This window comes from Thamnophis sirtalis, unplaced genomic scaffold (assembly GCF_051295495.1).
Source record: "Thamnophis sirtalis isolate CommonGarterSnake01/CBP01778 unplaced genomic scaffold, rThaSir2_p1.2 scaffold_4, whole genome shotgun sequence".
NCBI lineage: Eukaryota > Metazoa > Chordata > Lepidosauria > Squamata > Natricidae > Thamnophis > Thamnophis sirtalis.
Window position 1 is genome coordinate 49,976,315 of NW_028261384.1, and position 20,777 is coordinate 49,997,091.

The 20,777-nt window shown below is 40.5% G+C and overlaps 1 protein-coding gene across 2 annotated transcripts in view; it reads left to right on the forward strand.

Moving 5' to 3' along the window:
- RBMS3 (RNA binding motif single stranded interacting protein 3) overlaps positions 1-20,777 on the forward strand; it is a 463,288-nt gene that overhangs the window by 128,306 nt on the left and 314,205 nt on the right. For both annotated transcript variants that reach the window (XM_087712894.1, XM_087712895.1), the window contains exon 2: positions 10,583-10,752. In XM_087712894.1, coding sequence (XP_087569020.1) covers positions 10,583-10,752 — 170 coding nt within the window. The remainder of the gene's footprint in view (positions 1-10,582; positions 10,753-20,777) is intronic.

Sequence of the window (20,777 nt, forward strand, 5' to 3'; positions counted from 1 at the left end):
ATGTCGGCTGGTGACTCCCCGGGAGAAGGCCTTCTCTGTAGCTGCTCCAGCCCTATGGAACGATCTTCCCATGGAGATCCGGACCCTTACTACCCTTCTAGCCTTCCGCAAAGTGACCAAGACCTGGCTGTTCCGGCAGGCCTGGCGCTGTTGATTTATCCAGACTCATCCTAAGTTATGAATGTTGTGGTATTTTAATGTTGTTTTAAATTTTTTTGTATCCCCCTTCCCTTTTTATCTGTAAGCCGCCCTGAGTCTCTTGAGAGTGGGCATCATACAAACCCAATAAATGATGATGATGATGATGATGATGATGATGATGATGATGATGATACCCTGTTTGACATTGGCATGGCTCTGCAGGTGCACTGAGCTTGTCAAAGGTACCATTTTGACCTGCTGCAGGCTCACCACCATCATTCCGGGACAGAGACCAGGACATTGAGACCTTAATTGACTGACTGCTATTTCAGCCTCAGAACTGTCCTGCGGTGTTGGCCAGATTGTTCCAGCTACTATGATTTTTACCAGTGCAGCTGATGACATCAATAAAGCAAGTCCTTCTTCCCCTAAATGTAGCAGGCCAGGGCCTGATGGCAAGGGGATGGCTAAGGGGCTCCTACCCAAGGACAAACAGCCCAAACCTAAGGGGATGTCCAAGGCCTCTCAGAAGCTAGCAGAGAGAAGCCAGAAAGCTATAGAGAAGCAAATCCAAAAGGTCCAAAGACTTGCACAGCCTCCTTCTCCTCCTGCAGAGGTTCCCACTGGGCCCCTTTGCCTCCTCTCCATTGATAGATTTCACCATCTCTAGCAGAGGAAAGTGACTTTGATTTTTCCTCTGACTCATCCAGGGAACCCCTGAGTCCCCAGGTCCTTCCCTAGGGGAAGATTCAGTTCAGGAAGCCAGTTCCCTCATTGATGAGGAAGAGTTTTCCTCCCTTGCACCTAGGTCCGAGAGCCATCGGCCAGCCGAAGACCAGGGCCACAATATGTCCAATGAGATGCAAGAGATCATCACTAATGCGATATCTCAGGACATTGCTGAAGGAATGAGACAGCTAGGCCACAGCCTACACCACTAGGCACGATCCAAGCCAGAATGCAGGCTTTAGGTTCTTAGGACTGGGCAGGGAGGTCATCCTCTCCGGCCTCCTCGGCCATAAGCGAAACAGAAGAAGGGGCCCGGATTTGTCTGAGGATGAAAATCCTGCTCCTGATCCACCCACCTTCTCTCAATGTTCAAAGCCATCCTCACCAAAGCCAGAGCTTCTTCCACTCAAATGGGTCTCCCAGGACAGCCTAATAAGGAATCCACAGATCAAGGCAGTAAGGAGGCTTCTGAATCCCAGGACTCTGGTGCTGGCCTCTTCAAGGAAAACACCGCTGATGCAATGCCCAACTCCGCCCTGGAGTCGCCACGGATGCGTGATTTATCATCTCCATGGACATAAACTTTATTATTTACAGCATCTTTATAGTCTAATCCCTTCATTTTTTAAATGGATCCTCTAAAGGGATCAAAGTTTGGCTACACAAACTTTGAACTCAGTCCTTGAGCAGCAAGTTGAAGTTAACTCATGCTTGGACACTTCTGCGGTGCCTAGAGAATGACCATTCAGGTAAGCCAATGGTCATTACAAATGTATTTTTGGAAGAGATCAACATATATCATAATATTTTGAGAAATTTCAAAATCTCTGGTAATGGCTTTTAGACCAAATAATATTTTGTAATTTTGTAGTTCTCTGGATGCGAACTGAACAGATCCTGCTTTTCTTGCTCAGTATTATACATACAGTTTTATGTAAGAATCAGCTTGTAATAAGATTGTGTGGACATAAATATTTATGAATATGAGTAAATGTAAAAGTTCTGATGTATGGAGACTGATCCTCAGTACTCAAAGTCACTTTACTATTGTTTAGAATATATTTACAATATTTTTTCATATGTTGGAACCACGATTGTCATTCAGAGATGAATGTGAATGGAAAAAATGTAATATGCAAAAAAGATAAATGTTTTAAATCAGAGTCTTACATAACAACTGTAATGAAATATGGAGGGAAACAGTGCAGCTTTTGCTTGCAATTGCAGCACACTATATTATTTTTGCATCAGAGCTGACATTTTTTCGGCACTGATAAACATTCATATTATATAAGAAAAATAAAAATGTATCATTATTTCTAATTATTTGCTTTTTTATTTTAGAAATACTAATGAAAAAGTATAATATCAACTGTAGGCAAATAAAAACCTATCACTATATTTTCCTTATCTTTAAGCATCAAGTGCTTTGAGTGTGCATATATATTTTACTTAAAGATGAAAGCAACTATTATTCATTAAATGAACTGAATTAAAGAATCACTCAGATTAATTTGAAAAATATTTCATTTTATTTATTTTTTCTTAATAGTGAAGACTAAGAATTGAACATATAATCTGTCTTGATTTTCTGGAAAAAAAGTTAAGAGCCAATGTGATATAGTGGTTTAGGTACTGAATTAAGAGTAGAGACACTCCAGTTCTAATACTTCTTAGTTATAGCAGCTATCTGAGTGACCTTGGGCCAATCATTTCCTCTTAGTCCTAATCAGCATCAGGATTGACAATAACCGTGTGTCTGTCTGAATCTCTGATGCATTGAGATAAAAAGTGAATGAACCCTACAGCTAAGTGGATCAGATGCCTAGAATAGCAAAAACACTAGTTATTTTGGAGTATATGGTAATGATATCAGATCCTTCTATACTGCCTTGAGAAGAAATATATTACATATTTCTTATATGCAACATATATTATAGTAGAACAAATTATCTTAAAAAAGAATTATATGGTTTGTAAAAATAGAAAATAACGGAAATTGAATGCATTATTTTTGAGTCTTTTAAAGTGTGGTGGCAGGAGTTGCTTCTAAGATAATATGGGTCATGCAGTATCAATTGTTCGTTTTATTGATTGTTTAAAGTGGCTTAACAACATCAGATAGAAACAGGAGCCCTTTATAAATTTATAATTAATATATGTCCTTCTGGTTTTTTGGGAATAAGGTGGAGAGGTGGCTTCCTACCGGTTCGGCCCGGTTTAACTGAACCAGTAGTGGTATGCTGGCCTGGGTCGCAGAACCAGCAGCGATCCAGGCTGTCTATGTCCCCGAACCGGTTCCCCGGTGGCTGCCACACATGGAAGTTGAGGCAGGACTTGCGCACCGACTTGTCCGGTGCCACAAATCTCCGACTGTACTGGCAGACTTCCTAAGTCTAAAGCAAGGAGGGTGGGAGAGAGATATCCAATCCAACTTCTCTGTGTGTGAGAGAGAGAGGGGGGGAAGGGCAGCCAGCCAGGCAGGGAAAGGCTGTCCAGTCTCTTTTTGAAAACCTCCAGTGATGGAGCACCCAGAACCTCTAGACAAGCAGTCCCACTGGTTAATTGTTCTCATTGTCAGGAAATTTCTCCTTAGTTTTAAATTGCTTCTCTCTTTGTTCAGTTTCCATCTATTGCTTCTTGTTCTGCCTTCTGCTGCCTCCCTTCTTTGTGGCATCCCCTTAAAAGCTTGTTGCCTATCACACTTTTGGGCAAAATGTGAGCCATTTCTTCCTTTCAGTGGTCCATGAAAATACATCTATAGTATGTAGATAATAAAGTTGAAAAAAGATAAACAACATTTTTACAGAACTATAGATATGTTGAGGCTGAGTGTGGCAAGGAATGGTTGGGAGGGGCAGGGCCAGGCGAGGTACCCCTTGATGTGAATGACATTGAGTTGGCAACACCCACTCAGTTGCATGACCACCAAGCCATGCCCACAGAACTAATAGTAAAAAAATTTTGAAACCCACCACTGGTAAGGGGGAACAGTTTTCCACAACCTGCTTCATATAGGATGAGACATTTTGCTTCATAGAATATATATTATAATTTTCATCAATAGAATTCAAAATACTCTACAGAAGTTTAAAAGAAATTGAATGATGACTGTTCTGTCCCCCCTTCTCCACTCGTTAACAGACGACAGGCAAACAAACTTAAAAGGAACTCTCTTTATCAGTTCTCGGCTCAGACTGGCTGCGAGACCAAAAATAAACAGAAATAAAGTCTCTTTCAAGAAGATAACAGAATACAAAACAAAAACTCTTACAAAGCAATGCACTTCTCCAAGTGCCTCCTTGAATCAGGGTTACAGAAAGCAAATCACTTCTCCAAGTGCTCTCAAATAAACCACGACCGATGATCAATCAATGCATGAATGAACGAAGGAACATTGACTCCTGCAACCAGGGTGTGGCACCATCTGTCCTTTTATCCCCAGAACATGCCACTAACGAGCCCCAGCTGCAGTGTTAATCTTGCATCCTGAAAAGACTTACAGAAGACATCTGCTGAGTCACAACACTATCCCCCACCGCAGGGCCCTTTCCCCGGGTTCCGATGGTCTGGATGTGGTCAGAATGAGATGTCCACAAGATGACCCGCACCCATTTCCTGTGGTGCCTTTTTCATGAGTCCCAAACCTCTGCAGGAATAGCCCCCTCGAATCGGAACTCCTTAGGTATCCGGTGGCCACCATGTTTCCTGCCACCCTTCACGGCATCGACACCCCGTCCTGGGTCCTTCACCCTCTGCAAGGCCGACCTACCAGCCCCCCTACTGTCGGAGGTTGATGGCAGCTCTACCAGCTTCAGCCGAGCCTTAACACCCTGTCCAGGGTCCTCCACCCTCTGCAAGGCCGACCCACCAGCCCCCGTACTGTCAGAGGTTGATGGCAGCTCTACCAGCTTCGGCCGAGCCCTAACACCCTGTCCAGGGTCCTCCACCTCCTCCAAGGCCAACCCACATGACCCATCGCCATTGGAGTCCGGCGGCAGCTTCCCCGACTCCTGTCGAGCGACCACACAATCCCCTCCCACAGAGCCCTTCCCCCGGTTCCGACCATCGGGGTGCGGCCCAGAAGGGTTGGTGATGGCCTCCACCGAACACTGTCCAAGACACTGGTACCCCGCCAGGAAGCTCGAAACAAAGTCCAGTGCTGTGGGGACCGGAGTCAACAATGGCTGGAATCTTGGCGGAGTTCTCCTTGCAGACCTGGCCCATTGGCACTGGGCACATGACTTCACGCACCTCCGCATGTCATTTTTCAGATGGGGCCACCAAAATTGATGGGAGGCCAGGCGCAACGTCCGAACAACCCCCCAATGTCTTGATGCAGACGCGCAATGAATCTGTGAGAGCACCCGTCGGCGGATGTGCCCTGCGGGAACATAGAGTCGGCCCTGACACTTCACAAGATCCCCTTCCAAAGTCCTAGGGGACGCCGGCCCCACTTCCGCCTTTCGTCGCTCCACCCAGTCGTCACCCCGCTGCGCATCCCGCATCAGAGACTGCTTGCTCACGGGATGACAAACGGCAGTGCAGGATGCAACGGGTAGAACAGTCCGAGGTGGAAGTGAGTTCGCAGGGTCAGAGTTCTCTACTTTACTCGGCAGGGCCTAGTGAGTCACAACAGATGAGTCTGCTGAGTCACAACAGATGACTATTGATATACTACTTGAAATCTTATTGTTACTTGAAATCTTACTGTTAATAGAGATATAACTAAACCACATGATAAAAAGGAACAATACAGTTCTGCCCTTTTATCTACTCTTCTGTTTATTTTGGTTTTGGAAATTTTGAATAGATATGTAAAACAAAATGAAATTATTTGAGAATAAACACTTAAAAAGAGATAAGTTAAGAGTGCAGATGATTTGGTGCAGCTTTTGGAAGACCCATTCAAGAGAAGTGAAGTATTAATGAGGAAACTAAAAAAATGGTGCACTTTCAGGTTTCAAGTTTAATCAAAGATGTTAACACAAAAAATATGAAAGTACAAGATCAAACAGAATTGGTGAATTTTTTTTAAGATTGACAAGTAGGTATTAGTATGACAAACAGGGATTTTATCTTGTTTCAAAGTAATTACGTGAAGATACGGAATAAAATTTAAAAGGATATGTGAAGACAGGAAAAATTGCTATTATTATTTTTGGGCTGAATTTTTGTGATTAAAAGGAATACTTAACCCAAGATGCTATTTTTGTTTAAGAGATATCTATTTTGACAGCTAATATACCAATTAAACAATGGCAAAAAGATATATCTAAATTTGTGCACTAGTTAAATGTTAGAAGTTACAAGATGCAAAAGAAAGAGGATTATGTTTACCTGATTTGAAATTATATTTTTTAGGTTGTGTTTAATATGGGTGAAAGACTGGATGTTTTTGAGAAATAGAAGAATTTTGCACATAGAAGGCATGATTTGAAATTTGGGTTGCGTGATATTTAAATAGTAAACAATAAAATAAAATAAAACTAGCAGAAAGGAACCTTAGATTGTAAATTAACCTATTCTTTAAAAGCCTAGAAAAATGTAAATGCCTGGAGTAAAAAACAAAAAGTACTATGGAAAAATCAGACTTTTTTCTCTGGGATGGTCATTCTAAAATCAAGGGACTATTATTAAAAAGACTAACTCTTGGAATTTTTCCACTGTACTAAAGGATGGATGCAGGCTACCTAAAAAACTATATGGTATAAGTAGAAACATGCAGAAAGAAGTCTTTCTGCCAACATGCTATATTAGTTTTGTAAGAAAGACCAGACCAAGAAAGTAATATTATATAGACTGAAAACCACTTTTATTGGAACATTTATGGTAACAGTATCTTGCAAGTTTAAATATGCTGTTCTCCTACTTATTTTATCTTCCTGTGAGTTAGGGAGGAACGTCTCTGAGATGTTTTTATCAAATTAGATTCTTCAGATCTCTGCTTGTTGCCTTTTTCTCCTATCATTTAAGTAAGGTGACCAGATTTTCAGATTGGAAAAGAGGGACACCCTTGATGGGGGGGGGGGGGGCTTCATTTAAAAAAATTTTTTTTGTCAAAAGGTCACCCCAGGACACTGAAACCAGCATAAATACGAATCTGTTGCCAAACAAAATTTTGATCACGTGACCATGAGGATGCTGCAACGGTCGCTAAGTGTGAAAAATGGTCTCAACGGTCGCTAAGTGTGAAAAATGGTCATCAGTCACTTTTTTCAATGCCATTGTAACTTTGGTCACTAAATGTTTTCCCCCTCCTTGAGACTCCTCACTTCTTCCTTCATTCCTCTTGCTTATCTACCTTCACCTTATCTGTCTTCTGCTCTTTCCCTCTCTTCCTTCCTTCCTCCCTCCTTCCATCCTGTTCTTTCCTCACTCACTCCCTTCCTCCTTTTTTCTCTTCCTTCCTCCTTCCATTCTTTATACGATATAAAATTCAATGAGGGTGAAACACACAAAATCTGGCAAAGCTGCCTTGCACCAACCTGGCCTGCCCATAGAATAGCAGCCACTTTGAGACACATAAACCTGGTCTGAACATATTGCATCACAAAGATTTGCAAAGATCACATTTGCAAAAAGGAACATTTCTTGTAGTAAATACATTTTATAAACAATTTAAAAGTAAAAATCCCCCCAAAATAATAAAAAAGGTATTCTATAAATAAAAGAAATCCTTAAAAACCATTGTTAAGTATTACACCAGCAATAATTTATACTGTCACCATTTCAAACTATCATCAGAAATACGAATCCGTTGCCAAACATCAACATTTTGATCGCGTAACCATGAGGATGCCACAACGGTCGCTAAGTGTGAAAATGGTCGCTAAGTGTGAAAAATGGTCATCAGTCTCTTTTTTCAATGCCATTGTATCTTCCTGATTATTAAAAGTGCAAATTCACTCAGTGTCAATCATGACTCCTGAGTCCATTTCAAAGTATTGTGCATAGAAATTTTAAAAATGGCTTGTTTCAATTTATTTTGGATAGAATCTTTTTTTAAATAGTCTAAGACAATTTAAAAAAAGAATCAACACAGAATACCACTATTTTAAAAAATCATATGCACAATAAATAAAATATTATTTTAAAATACATTGAGCCTATACTCCTTACAGTAAATGACTCATCTGGAAACAAGCCAATAGCATTTTTTGTGCTTTCAAATTTACAGATGTTCCAAAATCAGCTTAAAGTCCAAATATTTAAAGACCACCCCCCTCAAAGCTATCTTACCAGAGCTTTAAATATCTTCTGGGGAGGCCCTGCTAGTAATCCCATTCATGACAAAGGTAGGGCTTTCTCAGGAGAAAGGTCTCAGCTGGTGCCCTGCCCATCCTTTGGAAACCTCCTCCAGAGCAGGGAGCCCTAACCTGCTGTCCATTCAGGAAGGCTGTACAAATTATTCTGTCTTCTAGAGCCATTGGGATTTAATATGGTTTTATCACTGGATTTTCTTTTTATTGTTTTTGTGGAATTGTTACAATGATTTTATAATAATATAATTTTATTTGGCATTTTTGTTGCTGTAAACTGCTGAAAGCCCCTGATAGAATACAAATTATTTAATAATAAATTTAAAAAGCTGGGTGCAAGATATGAAAACACTGCAAACTATTGTTCAAGATAATTTGAGAAAAGGGAATCATTCACCAAGAGTGCTAATAACTACTGCTAAGTTATATAGCAAATCAGATACTAAGGCCTAATGCCACAGAGGGGAGAGAAATTCATAAGTTTTCAAGATTTCCTGCACTGCTTCAAACATATACATTTAATACCAATGAATCCACAGCTATTATTTGATACAAGAAGATGGGTATGGAGAACGGAAAGAAATTTAAATTAATAAAAAAGATGCCACTGAAATCATCTGTTTTAAATTATAATCCCTCTTCCTGACAGTGGATCAATAAAAAAAGATTATGCCCAATTCAAACTGGAAAAATACATTTAGCTCAAAAAAATAAGATCGTCATGGTGATGAAAGAACATGGCAAGTATCCCTAGGAATTATTTGTCTCTCCAGGCAAATAATTGTTGCTCTGGTCTTTAATGCAATTCTTGCTTAAGGCGGAGCCCTCCCCCGAAAAAATGCTTCTGCCGGGCTCGTGGAAGTTGTCTGCACAGCTGACAATACCTGTTGCTCTGGTCTTTAATGCAATTCTTGCTTAAGGCAGAGCCCTCCCCCGAAAAAATGCTTCTGCCGGGCTGCGAGAGCCACGTGGAAGTTGTCTGCACAGCTGAAAAAAGGACTGTTTGCTGGGCTGGGGGGAGGAGACAGCCCCCTGACTTCTCCCCCTTTGGCTTTGCGGAGTTCACAGCCAGCACGGGCGGCAAGTCTGGATGGAACCACGTGAAAGTTCTCTGCCCGACCGGCAGCCGCTTTTTACTCCCGAGTAAAATTTTTACTCGGGAGTAAATTTTACTCCCGAGTAAAATTTTTACTCGGGAGTGAGTAAAATTTACTCCCGAGTAAAATTTTTTACAAAACATGATTTATTTTACTCACCACCAGTAAGTGCAGCTGCAACCCCAACAAGAAAGACAAAATAAAATGGAGACTCCTCTGCGTCCTCAGCTAAGGAGTCCAGCCAATCAGTGAGCTGGTTGGCCAGCTCACTGATTGGCTGGAGTCCAGCCAATCAACTCAGTGAGCGGCAGGCTGGGCTGGCTTAAATTTGTAGGTAGCATAGAACAGAACGATGAGCCAGCCCAGCAGCTGATGGGCGGGAGCTGCGAGGGCCAAAAAAAGCGTGCCTTTTAAAAAAGCGGGCGAGACGCGGGAAAATGCATCAAAAAGCGGGGGTGTCACGCCAAAAGCGTTATGTCTGGTCACCTTACATTTAAGGCCATTCCCTTTACCCTTCTTCAGAAATTGTGGTTCTACACCTTGAAAGATTTTATAGATTAATACCAGAACATGAACTAGGACTAGAACATAACTTGAGCCTTTTTTTTTAACCAGATACAAGTATATATGCAGCCATTTAAATTACAATCAAGGTCATATCAACATATTATTTTGTAGTCTGATGAAAATGTAATATACAGGTAGTCCTTGATTTTCAACAATTCATTTGGGTACAACAGCATTGAAAAAAGTTACTTAGGATCATTTTTCAGACCTATGATTGTTGCAGCATCCCTATCACATGTCAAAATTCAGACAGTTGACACCATGTTTATGATGGTTGCAGTGTTCCAGGATCATGTGATCATTTTTTGTGACCTTCTGACAAGTAAAGCCAATGAGGAGGCCAAATTTTCTTAACAACTCTGTTACTAACTTAACAACTGCAGTGGTTCATTTACCAACTATGATAAGAAAGGTTGTAAAATGGACAAAATTCACTTAACAACTATCTTGCTTAGCAATATAAATTTTGGGTCTAAGTTGTGGGATAAAGTCATTTCTTTACTTTGGATAGATTGTACAATGTCTGGGGCCCCTGCACTAAATGTATCATTTGAAAGACTTGGATATAAACTCAAGAACCCCTGCCATAACTACCAGCAAATCATAATTTTGTTATATGAGTTTGTGGAAAGGATAGGTTAATAAGCAGCATACTTATTAATTGTGCTTAATTCAATGTATATATTTTTTAAATTGCACCCAATTTAATTGCTATCTTTGCATGTCAGATTTTCAGGAGAAAACTGATTGTATCTTTTTTCCAATATTCTTCTCTCTTGTTTTCAGCATTCCTATGCACCAGCTCCACATCCCATGGCTCCTCCCAGCCCCAGCACTAACAGTAGCAACAACAATAGCAACAACAGCAGCGGTGAACAGTTGAGTAAAACCAACCTGTACATCCGAGGCCTTCCTCCCGGCACCACTGACCAGGACCTAATTAAACTGTGCCAGCCGTAAGTAAAATTATTTGTTCTGTCTTCCCACTGGGAATCACATGTGTAAGGACAGATGGTCCCCAACAACTTTGGAACTTGCATTGGAAATTTTATTTATCTACAGATGAAGTAATTAATTGTGTGGCTTGCCTTTGGATAACATCTGATAAAAACTTGCATCTTGGTTTTGAGAGTGATAGAAACTTCCTGATAATCTCTGCTGGACAAAAAACATAATAAATATGCAGACTCTTTGAAAAAATGTTAAAATGTTTACTTGATGCTGGGTAAGGTATGTACTAGTGGTTGCTGGGGAAATTTTCTGCAGTGGAAAAGACAACAGACATGTATCCCAACATAGCTATTACAGGAGGAACTTTTTGGGTGAGATCTAATGCCCTTGTCCCTTGAAAATCGTAACCCTTCCAAATTAGCAAACTGTATCAAAATCAAATATCTGGATGAATGTTGCTTTGAATCGTCTTTTTGGAGTACAATTAAAGAGGTGAAATATATTAGTCTTTTATTTCTGCATATGTCTCTTGGCTTCAATGTTCTGTTAACAGTATTCTTGTCATCATGAGTTGGTAATGTTTTAGTTTCAATTCAACTGCTCAGGACTGATGGGTTCATTTGGGTTTGGCATTTCTCTCCCACTCTTTCTTTTCAGCTACTTCAGAATTTCCCAAACAAGAATGGTCTGACGTGTTAAATCTCACTTTGTCTGATGCTGGGGAAATAGTTTTGCCTTGGGAAATCTGTAACACAAAAGGAGAACATATATAGATGAAACATGCACTGCACATATATCACATATTTATACGCTTTTCTTACTGGGGGGGTCCTTGGATTTTGGAAGTTGTTCATTTCTCTTTATGACTGTATTTGCCAAATTATTATTAAAAAGCCTCTCAGATAGATAAATTATATATACTATCTATGAGCAATTGCTACAATAAGAAGGCATGGACTTTACAAAGTCTTTTATTTTTTTGTTTTAGCTCTGTTTATAATTAAAAAAAAATACTACCAATTCTGTGGAGTACCACTGTCACCAATTACAATTATAGGCCAGAATTTTTTTGGCTCGTTATATCCTCCTGTCAACATTCTACAGTTCTTCCTTGCCTTAGGCTTTGTGATATGTTTCCATATTTCTCTTTTGATTAGCAGTAACTTTATACATTTATTTGGTTGCCTAGGATCTCTTCCATGAATTCTTGGTTTTAAAATCTAATGTTTATTTTGTCCCTTTAGGTTTCCTTAACCTTCAGTTCAAGCCCACAAGGAATATGCATAATTGTATGTTATTAGGGTACATTACTCTGTGTTAGGGAGAAAGATAGGATAGTTGTTTTATTCTGTTTTCTGTTCTTTTTTAATGCTGTCACTTAATTGCAATTGTCATTTTTTAAGGGAAGCATGACCAGAAGTCCTGCTCTTTCCTTTGCACTCTCTTGCTTTTCCCATATTGGAGCAGGGTAATCTGAAGGAGATTTTGCAGTACGTGTCTTCTTGTTGTAGACTTCTTGCCCAGACTGTTATAGGCTTAAATGGCAAGATGGGATGTAGAAGATGAGAAGACCCATCCCAGTCCTATTTAAGGACTTGGATATTTTCCTTCTGTGATTTTAATTCATTTTAACAGTTGTGTATTGAATACAGGTAGTCCTCAATATACAACCATAATTCAGCCACAATTATGGTTGTAAGTCATCGCAGTTATAAGTTGAGGCATCATGTTACTAGACTCAATATTTTGTAAGGCAATTAAAACAAAGGTCATGATTGTTAAGCAAATCCATTTTCCCTGATGGATGGGTTTTTTTTTGCTGGAAACTGAAAATAAACACCAGAAAACAACATTGCAAATTGCAGCCATGTGACTGCATGATGGCCCTAAAAGTAAGCCAGATGCCAATTGCCCAAAATATGATCATGTGACTGTGGGGGGGTGTATAACTTCAAAAACAGTAATAATTAGCTTGGGGTAGATCTGAAAGATTTGATAAGTCAAGGACTACCCATATGAGAAATATTGATATATTTAAAAACTTTTATCAACGTACCCTGTTGTTGTGGCCCAGCAGGATCCGGTGGAGCTGCTGATGGACTCAGATAGTGAGGAACCATATGAGTCTGCCATGGAAGATGTGGAGAATCCTGTGCAGGGTTCAGACTCAGAGCAGGGATCAGAGAGGCTGGTTGGCCACCAGGAGGCACCTGAGGCATGGAGCAGTGTGGAAGATCAAAGGCAGTTTGTCCCTGATGCTAGATTGAGAAGGGCTGAGAAACGGAAGCAATAACTCCATAGGCAGTCTCACAGAAGATGATTAAGCCCAGGTGGTTGTTGATTGGCCCCTCCCAAGAGATTATAGGTGAGGCGTTGGGAGGGGACATTTGCAGGAAACAACCATTCGAATTAGTAGTGAATAAAATCTATCTGTGTATTCTAGCCGTGTCTTTTCATTTGGACTCTCTGGATTGCTTTGTTTGGATTATCTGGGTTACAGCAGAGCTACTGTATTGAACGTGAGTTGCCTGAGCCCTCAGCCAAAGGATTCGTTATCTCAGTAATTGAATAGTGGCAAACAGCCAAGCCTGGTTCTCGTGCACTCACAGGCCGGGGTGGTGGTCAGAACACCCTGTTATATATAACACAGAATAGTACTATGCTATTTTTCATCATACATAGGGTCAGAAAAATTTTATTTCCTGTTTTAACATGCTAATTTAACATGCTAATAACCATGTTTGCAATGTATGTATGTATGTATGCATGTATGTATTATGTATGTATGTATTTATGTATGTACAGATACTTGGAAAATTTGTTAATTAAATATATTTTGAGCTCTTTCTTGGAATCAATGTTGATACAAAGTGTGATAGCACAGCATTACATCTGTAAGACGTATTACTTTTAGCCTTCGGAGAATAGTGGTTCATATTTCCTTATAGAGGCAATCTGGCTGCAAGGGGATTGATAAATGCCTGTTCACTGGGAAATGATTATTTGGGTGTTATCTGAATCATCCAGATTACAGTAAGATCTCATTAAGTTTTGAAGCCATAGTCTTGCTTTGTCATCTGCATTTAGAATAATCATATAACCAAAGATAGACATGAAATTGTTGGTAAAAATGCATTGTGTGAAGTAATTATTTCTTTTTGGAAGTAGTTATAAGAAACCTATAGAGGAATATGTTGTAAGTTTGCCTCCCTTCTCCTCCAAACCTATGTCTCCTGGTATGTTCTGAGCATAACCTCTAGACAACACTTATATATATGGGCTTCTGTATGAATTTGAACTTGATATTGTTCAGCTTAACCTTGCAGATTTACAATGCAGCTCAAAAGGATGCTTTTCACTTGTACCAATCAGAGAATATTTGAAGACTGTGTGGCCAAATGTGCAACAAGTGTAAAAATGCAGTAACTTATACTAACAGAAACATTTAGATTTGCAAGTCTAAGATTAATTTACTCCTGATAAGAACATTAGTATATAGCAAGATATTTCTATATAGGTTTTTGTTGAGTAACTTGTTGCTTATGGAATGCAAATGATAGTCAATGAACTTCATGGCCCTTAGTGATTTGTTGTTCAACTTTAAAATACTTGATTTTCTGTGAACAGTGTTAAGCTTCCTTAGCATTTTATTTAAGTTCCTGTAAGTTGCTAAGTAACTATTCAAAAAAACATTTCTAACAAGAATTGCCCAATATTATTAAAGCTGTATCCTTAAAATAATGTGTGAAAGCAAAACATTTTTTCTTGTAGTTTTTCCATTTCTTCCAGCTGAAGAAGCTTCCTTGTATCCACTCATTCTTGTCTCCCAAGTGTGATATAGATCTAGAACAGGGTTGGCAGCCTACGGCTCTCAATCTAATTTCATGGCTCCTCAGCTTCATTTCAGAAACTCTCTGAATTCAAGAGCCAATTTGAACTATCTCTTTCTTTCCCCGAAGCCTGCTATTTGGGCAAGAGAAGGATGTCAAAACGAAAACAAATGAGTGAAACACCCATTTAAAATCATAGAAATGGAAATACCACTCAGGTCATCAATTCAATTCCTGCTCAATGTTGCAATCAAATTAAGGCATTTCTGACTGATGGATGTCTAGCCTCTCCTTGAATAGATCAAATTAAGTGAAGCCTACTATGCACCTGGGTAGAGAATTCTAATATTTAATTGAAATCTGTCTTATAGTAATTTAAATCTATCATTCTACACTCTGTTTTCTGGAATGATGGGAAAAAGTCATGATTTTTTTCGCTTGTGATACTTTTTCTAGTACTGTACTTAAAGAATGCTGTCATATCTCTTCTCAGTGTTCTCTTCCAAAATATGCCCAACTTTTTCAATCTCTCTTCACAAGTACTCTAATCAAGCTTGTTGAACTTCTCTAAATGTGTTTTTTGAAATCTTCTCAAAAGTGTAGTATCCATAAGTGCTGGACTCAATACCCAAGATATGGGTTCTTATGGACGCCTTTTCCTACAGCCCTGCCATTACATGCTACTTGTTGATAATTCCTGACATGGCCCTTGATCAAAATAATAAATATAATATACAACCACCTTTGAAAATGTAGCTTGAAAAAGGGGGAAAGAAAGTGAAATATGTCAGTATGAAACCTCTTTGTTATGTTATGGCTACATTCTTGACATTGAGTTTTGAAAGCTTCTTAGAATTTAGTTTCAACTTCTAAACTAATTCTTGGGAAGAATTACTACTTATTTTAAATTTAATAAAATAAAGAAATACTGTTATACGAATCATCTGAAAATGATCATAGAAACTGGTGAGTGGTGATGGAGAGGATGATAAATTTTTAAAAAGATATAGTAGGCAATATTTCTGTTTCCAAGCCTTTTCTGTTATATAGTTATATGTTCTATGTTCTTTGAATATATAGTATATTCATATGTTATGAACTATAAGAAACAATAGAATTTTAATCGGTTTTCATTGACCTGTGATTCTAGACAATAGAAGAAATTCCAGCTTCATGTTCAGTAAATGTCCTGATTATCTAATACTTTTAATACTTTTAATTCTCGTTTATTTTTATTTACTTATTTTATTTTGCTGCATTTGGAATAGAAAATAGTCAGCTGTAATATTAGTGACACTTACACTGTCAAGTCCATTACACACAGTGCCAGACATTTTTGACAAATGGATCAACACCAACAAACTTTTTATAAACTTAAAGTAATCTTGTCAAATAATCTGTCAGATGGAATGAATAAAAGTATAAGAAAACAAATAAGTTCTGAGTGGTCACCTAGTAAATAACAAAAATGTTTCTGGAAGTGTGTGATGTTTTGTGGTATACTTTTGGATTTGAAAAAAATGCCTCTAAAGAGATTTGAGCTGAAGTACATGGAAGTTTTAGGTTAAAAAAATTGTGTACACATACACACACACAAAAATAAACACACAAACACACACTCTAAATCCCAAGCAAAACCCAATGGTCTTCTTCCTGGCTGTTTACTGCCTTTAGTTTTCCCCATTACAGATGATGGGTATTCTGGGAGATAGTACCTGAGATAATTTTAACTACCAAATAAGTGCATTAAGGTTAACATACCTGTTTGATATTTAACATCTGTATTATTATTTTTTCTTTAGAAAACTTAAAAGATTTTTTAAAAACATCCTAATTTATAGGTTCATTAAAATAGCAGGATGAGACCTATTAAACTGAAGTGTTGTTGAAAAGGTGATTTTTAAAAATCTCACAGAAAAATAAGAAAGATTTTTGGTCTACATTGTTCTTACACTAATGTTTAGAATGGAGGAAATAAACATGATATGCTTGAATTTATATTAAAGAAAAGCAAATACTATTTAATAGGTGTAATGAAGACCTGGTAAAACAACTCCTATGACTGAAATAGAGAAATTAAAAAATATATTTTGTTCCAGAGATTCAGTTGTGATGGAAAGAGTAATTTGTTAAAAATATTAGTTTCCCCAAAATGCAAATGATCTTGGCAGCTTTTGAGTTGAAATAAGTAGAACAGCAAGATTTTATTGCCATATTTGTCCAGAGGGGGAAAAAAATCACAATCAAATGGTATGTGAAGAAATAATACTGTTGTTTTCTGGTGCTCACCCTGCAAAGAAGTATTTTTGATTGTTCAAAAACAAAATGAACATATTTGGAAATACTATAAAATTATCCTGACCTGCAAAGCATGGTCTTTCCAGGACATTCCTTACTTGTCTTGTAGATAACTTTTTTCTTCAGAAAGTATAGAAAAGTACAAGACAATCATATATTCTAATCTTTTTTTATTATTATTTACAGTTGTATCTGATTCTGAGAACTTGCTCTGTCAATACCATGCAGATTTTTTGGCAAGTTTTTTCATCAGTGTTGCCATTGCTTCCTTCCTAACACTGAAAGAGAGTGGCATGCCCAAGATCACTCAGCTGGCTTTGTGCCTAGAGTGGGACTAAAACTTAGGGAGTGAGACTTATGGTCTCCTGGTTTCTAGCATAATGTCTTCATCACTACATCAAACTGATTCTCATATACTAATAAATACTAAATATATATTAAAAAGGCAAGAAAAAATCTAGTAGTATTAGTGCTAATATTACATAACTGTTAGTTTAAGGTGACCAGACGTCCCGCTTTTGGTGGGACACCCCCGCCTTTTGATGCATATTCCCGCGTCCCACCCGCTTTTTAAAAAGGCACGCTTTTTTTGGCGCTGGCAGCTCCCGCCCATCAGCTGCTGGGCTGGCTCATCGTTTCGTTCTATGCTACCTACAAATTTAAGCCAGCCCAGCCTGCCGCTCACTAATTTGATTGGCTGGACTCCAGCCAATCAGTGAGCTGGCCAACCAGCTCACTGATTGGCTGGACTCCTTAGCTGAGGACGCATGCGCGAGTTCTCCATTTTATTTCGTCTTTCTTTCTTGTTGGGGTTGCAGCTGCTGCGCTTACTCACTGGTGGTGAGTATGTTTTGTATTGTCTAATTAATTTGGTACCGTGGGAATCGGGAGGCGCTGGGGGGAGGAGACGTTGCTGGTCGCCGCGTGCTCCCTCGCTCGCGGCTGAGGAGGGGGAGGAGGCGGGGGAAGCAGCCCGGCGTTGCTCGCGGAGGAGGAGGAGGAGGGGTGGAAGGCAAGCAGCCCGGCGTTGCGTTGCTCGCGGAGGAGGAGGAGGGGGGGGAAGGCAAGCAGCCCGGCGTTGCACGCGGCGGAGGAATAGCAATAGCAATAGCAATAGCAGTAGACTTATATACCGCTTCATAGGCCTTTCAGGCCTCTCTAAGCGGTTTACAGAGAGTCAGCATATTGCCCCCAACAATCTGGGTCCTCATTTTACCCACCTCGGAAGGATGGAAGGCTGAGTCAACCCTGAGCCGGTGAGATTTGAACCGCTGAACTGCTGATCTAGCAGTAGCCTGCAGTGCTGCATTTAACCACTGCGCCACCTTGGCTCTTGCATTGCGTTGCTCGCGGAGGAGGAGGAGGGGGGAAGGCAAGCAGCCCAGCGTTGCACGTGGCGGAGGAGGAAGCAGCCCGGCGTCGCTGCTCGCCGCGCGCTCCCTCGCTCGCGGCCAGGCTTTGGTGCTGCCTTTCCCGCTCTGTGCGTGCTGCCCAGACAAGACCTCTCTTCCTTCCGTGGAGTCCGTTCGTGAATCCATGGGATTCGCCGCGGAAGGAAGAGATATTGGGGGAGCGGCGGACGCCAGCAGAGAACGTCCCCTCGCTTCTGGGCCTCTCCGCTGCTGTCCTGATGTCTCTTCCTTCCGTGGAGTCCGTTCGTGAATCCATGGGATTCGCCGTGGAAGGAAGAGAGGTCGGGGGAGCGGCGCCGCCAGCAGAGAACGTCCCCTCGCTTCTGGGCCTCCCCGCTGCTGTCCCAATCTCTCTTCCTTCCGTGGAGTCCGTTCGTGAATCCATGGGATTCGCCGCGGAAGGAAGAGAGGTCGGGGGAGCGCCGCCGCCAGCAGAGAACGTCCCCTCGCTTCTGGGCCTCCCCGCTGCTGTCCCAATCTCTCTTCCTTCCGTGGAGTCCGTTCGTGAATCCATGGGCTTCGCCGCGGAAGGAAGAGATATCGGGGGAGCGGCGCCGCCAGCAGAGAACGTCCCCTCGCTTCTGGGCCTCCGAGAGCGTGGACGCAGCGGCAGCTGCCCGCAGACAACTTCCACGCGCTTCCGGGGCTCCTGTCGCTCGGCAGAAGCTCCTGAAGCGTGTGGAAGTTGTCTGCGGGGCAGCTGCCAGCGCACCCACCTCTCCTCCTGCCTCTTCGTGCATGGGATCGCTGCCTCCGAGAGCGTGGGAGCGGCCGCGAGGAGTCCGTTCGTGCAGTGCCCCAACCTCTCCTCCTGCTTCTTCGTGTATGGGATCGCCGCCTCCGAGACCGTGGGAGCGGCCGCGAGGAGTCCGTTCGTGCAGCGCCCCAACCTCTCCTCCTGCCTCTTCGTGTATGGGATCGCCGCCTCCGAGAGCGTGGGAGCGGCCGCGAGGAGTCCGTTCGTGCAGCGCCCCAACCTCTCCTCCTGCCTCTTTGTGTATGGGATCGCCGCCTCCGAGAGCGTGGGAGCGGCCGCGAGGAGTCCGTTCGTGCAGCGCACCCACCTCTCCTCCTGCCTCTTCGTGCATGGGATCGCCACCTCCGAGAGCGTCTCTTTGGTTCCCTTCTCCTCCTCCTCCTCCTCCTCCTCCTTTCTGGCGCCCCTTCCTTAAAGATTTGGTACCAAAGCAATGGCGGTGAGGTCGTGAGGAAGTTGTGTCTTTTGGATTTTGCTGCACTGTTGTCTTTTCAATGGTTCTCAGACTGGTTGAACCTTTAGCAGCTGGGGTGATATTCTTTACTGTTAAGGTTACAATTGGATGTGTTGGACGAATCTTAAAAGATGAAACTTTTATTAAAACGTTTGACTTAACTAAAAACGTCTTCCTTTTTCTTCTTCTTAAATATGATTTATTTATTTATTTTTACTTCAGAAGTTTGATGACTGTTGTACAAACTAATCCAACCTAAATGTAGAGGAGGAGAAGAAGGGGGGGATTTAAAAAGAGCAGAGGAAAAAGAAAAGAAAGCATGAAGAAAACATAAAGAAAACATAAAGAAAGGGATGGGAGGGAGGGAGGGAAGGAAGGAAGGCACTTTATGTTGAAACAGAAAATATTATATAAGGAAGAAAATGGAAATAACTTAGGAAGGAAGGAAGGAAGGAAGGAATTGCACTTAATATTGAAGGAAAAGAGAATGAAGGAAAAAGTATTGGAAGGATTGAAAGAAGGAAGGAGGAACAAAGAATTACACTTAATATTGAAATGGAAAAGAAAATATAATGAATGAAAGAAGAAGTATAGGAAGGAAGGGAAGGAAGGAAGGAGGGAAGGAAGGAAGAAACAAAGACTGTTGAAACAGAAAAGATAATATAAGGAAGAAAATGGAAAGACGTATAGGAAGGAAGGAAAAAAGGAAGACAATGTTGAAATGGAAAAGAATATAAGGAAGAAAATGGAAAAAATTATAGGAAGAAAGGAAGAAATGTACTTAATATTGAAACAGACAAGGGAATGAAGGAAAAAAATATTGGAAGGATTGAAAGAACAAGGTTTTCCTTGTATGGGATTGATAGTGTCATTCTTAAATTTATTCCCCAAAATTTTTCCCATTTGTCTAGTTCAATGTTATAGCCAAAGTTCTGTGCCCATTTTATCATTGGTTCTTTTACAGTTTCCAATTTCCTCTTCCATTTGATACTTCAAGAGGAATTTGTATATTTTCCCTATCATCTTTCTGTCCAGACTTTGAATAATTTTATTCAATTTGTGTGGTTCTGTTTCAATACCATATATTTTAGTGTCTTTATTGTATTTAGTTTTAATTTGGAGGTAGGTTAGCCAGTCACCTTTCATATTCTGATCTGCCAATTCTTCAATTGTTTTTAAATTTCCTTGTCTGTCAATTAGATCTCTGTATCTTAGAATTTTGTTCCAATCTGTAAAATTTGGGTGTGTCGTTCTTTCTGTTGGTGATAGCCAATTTGGG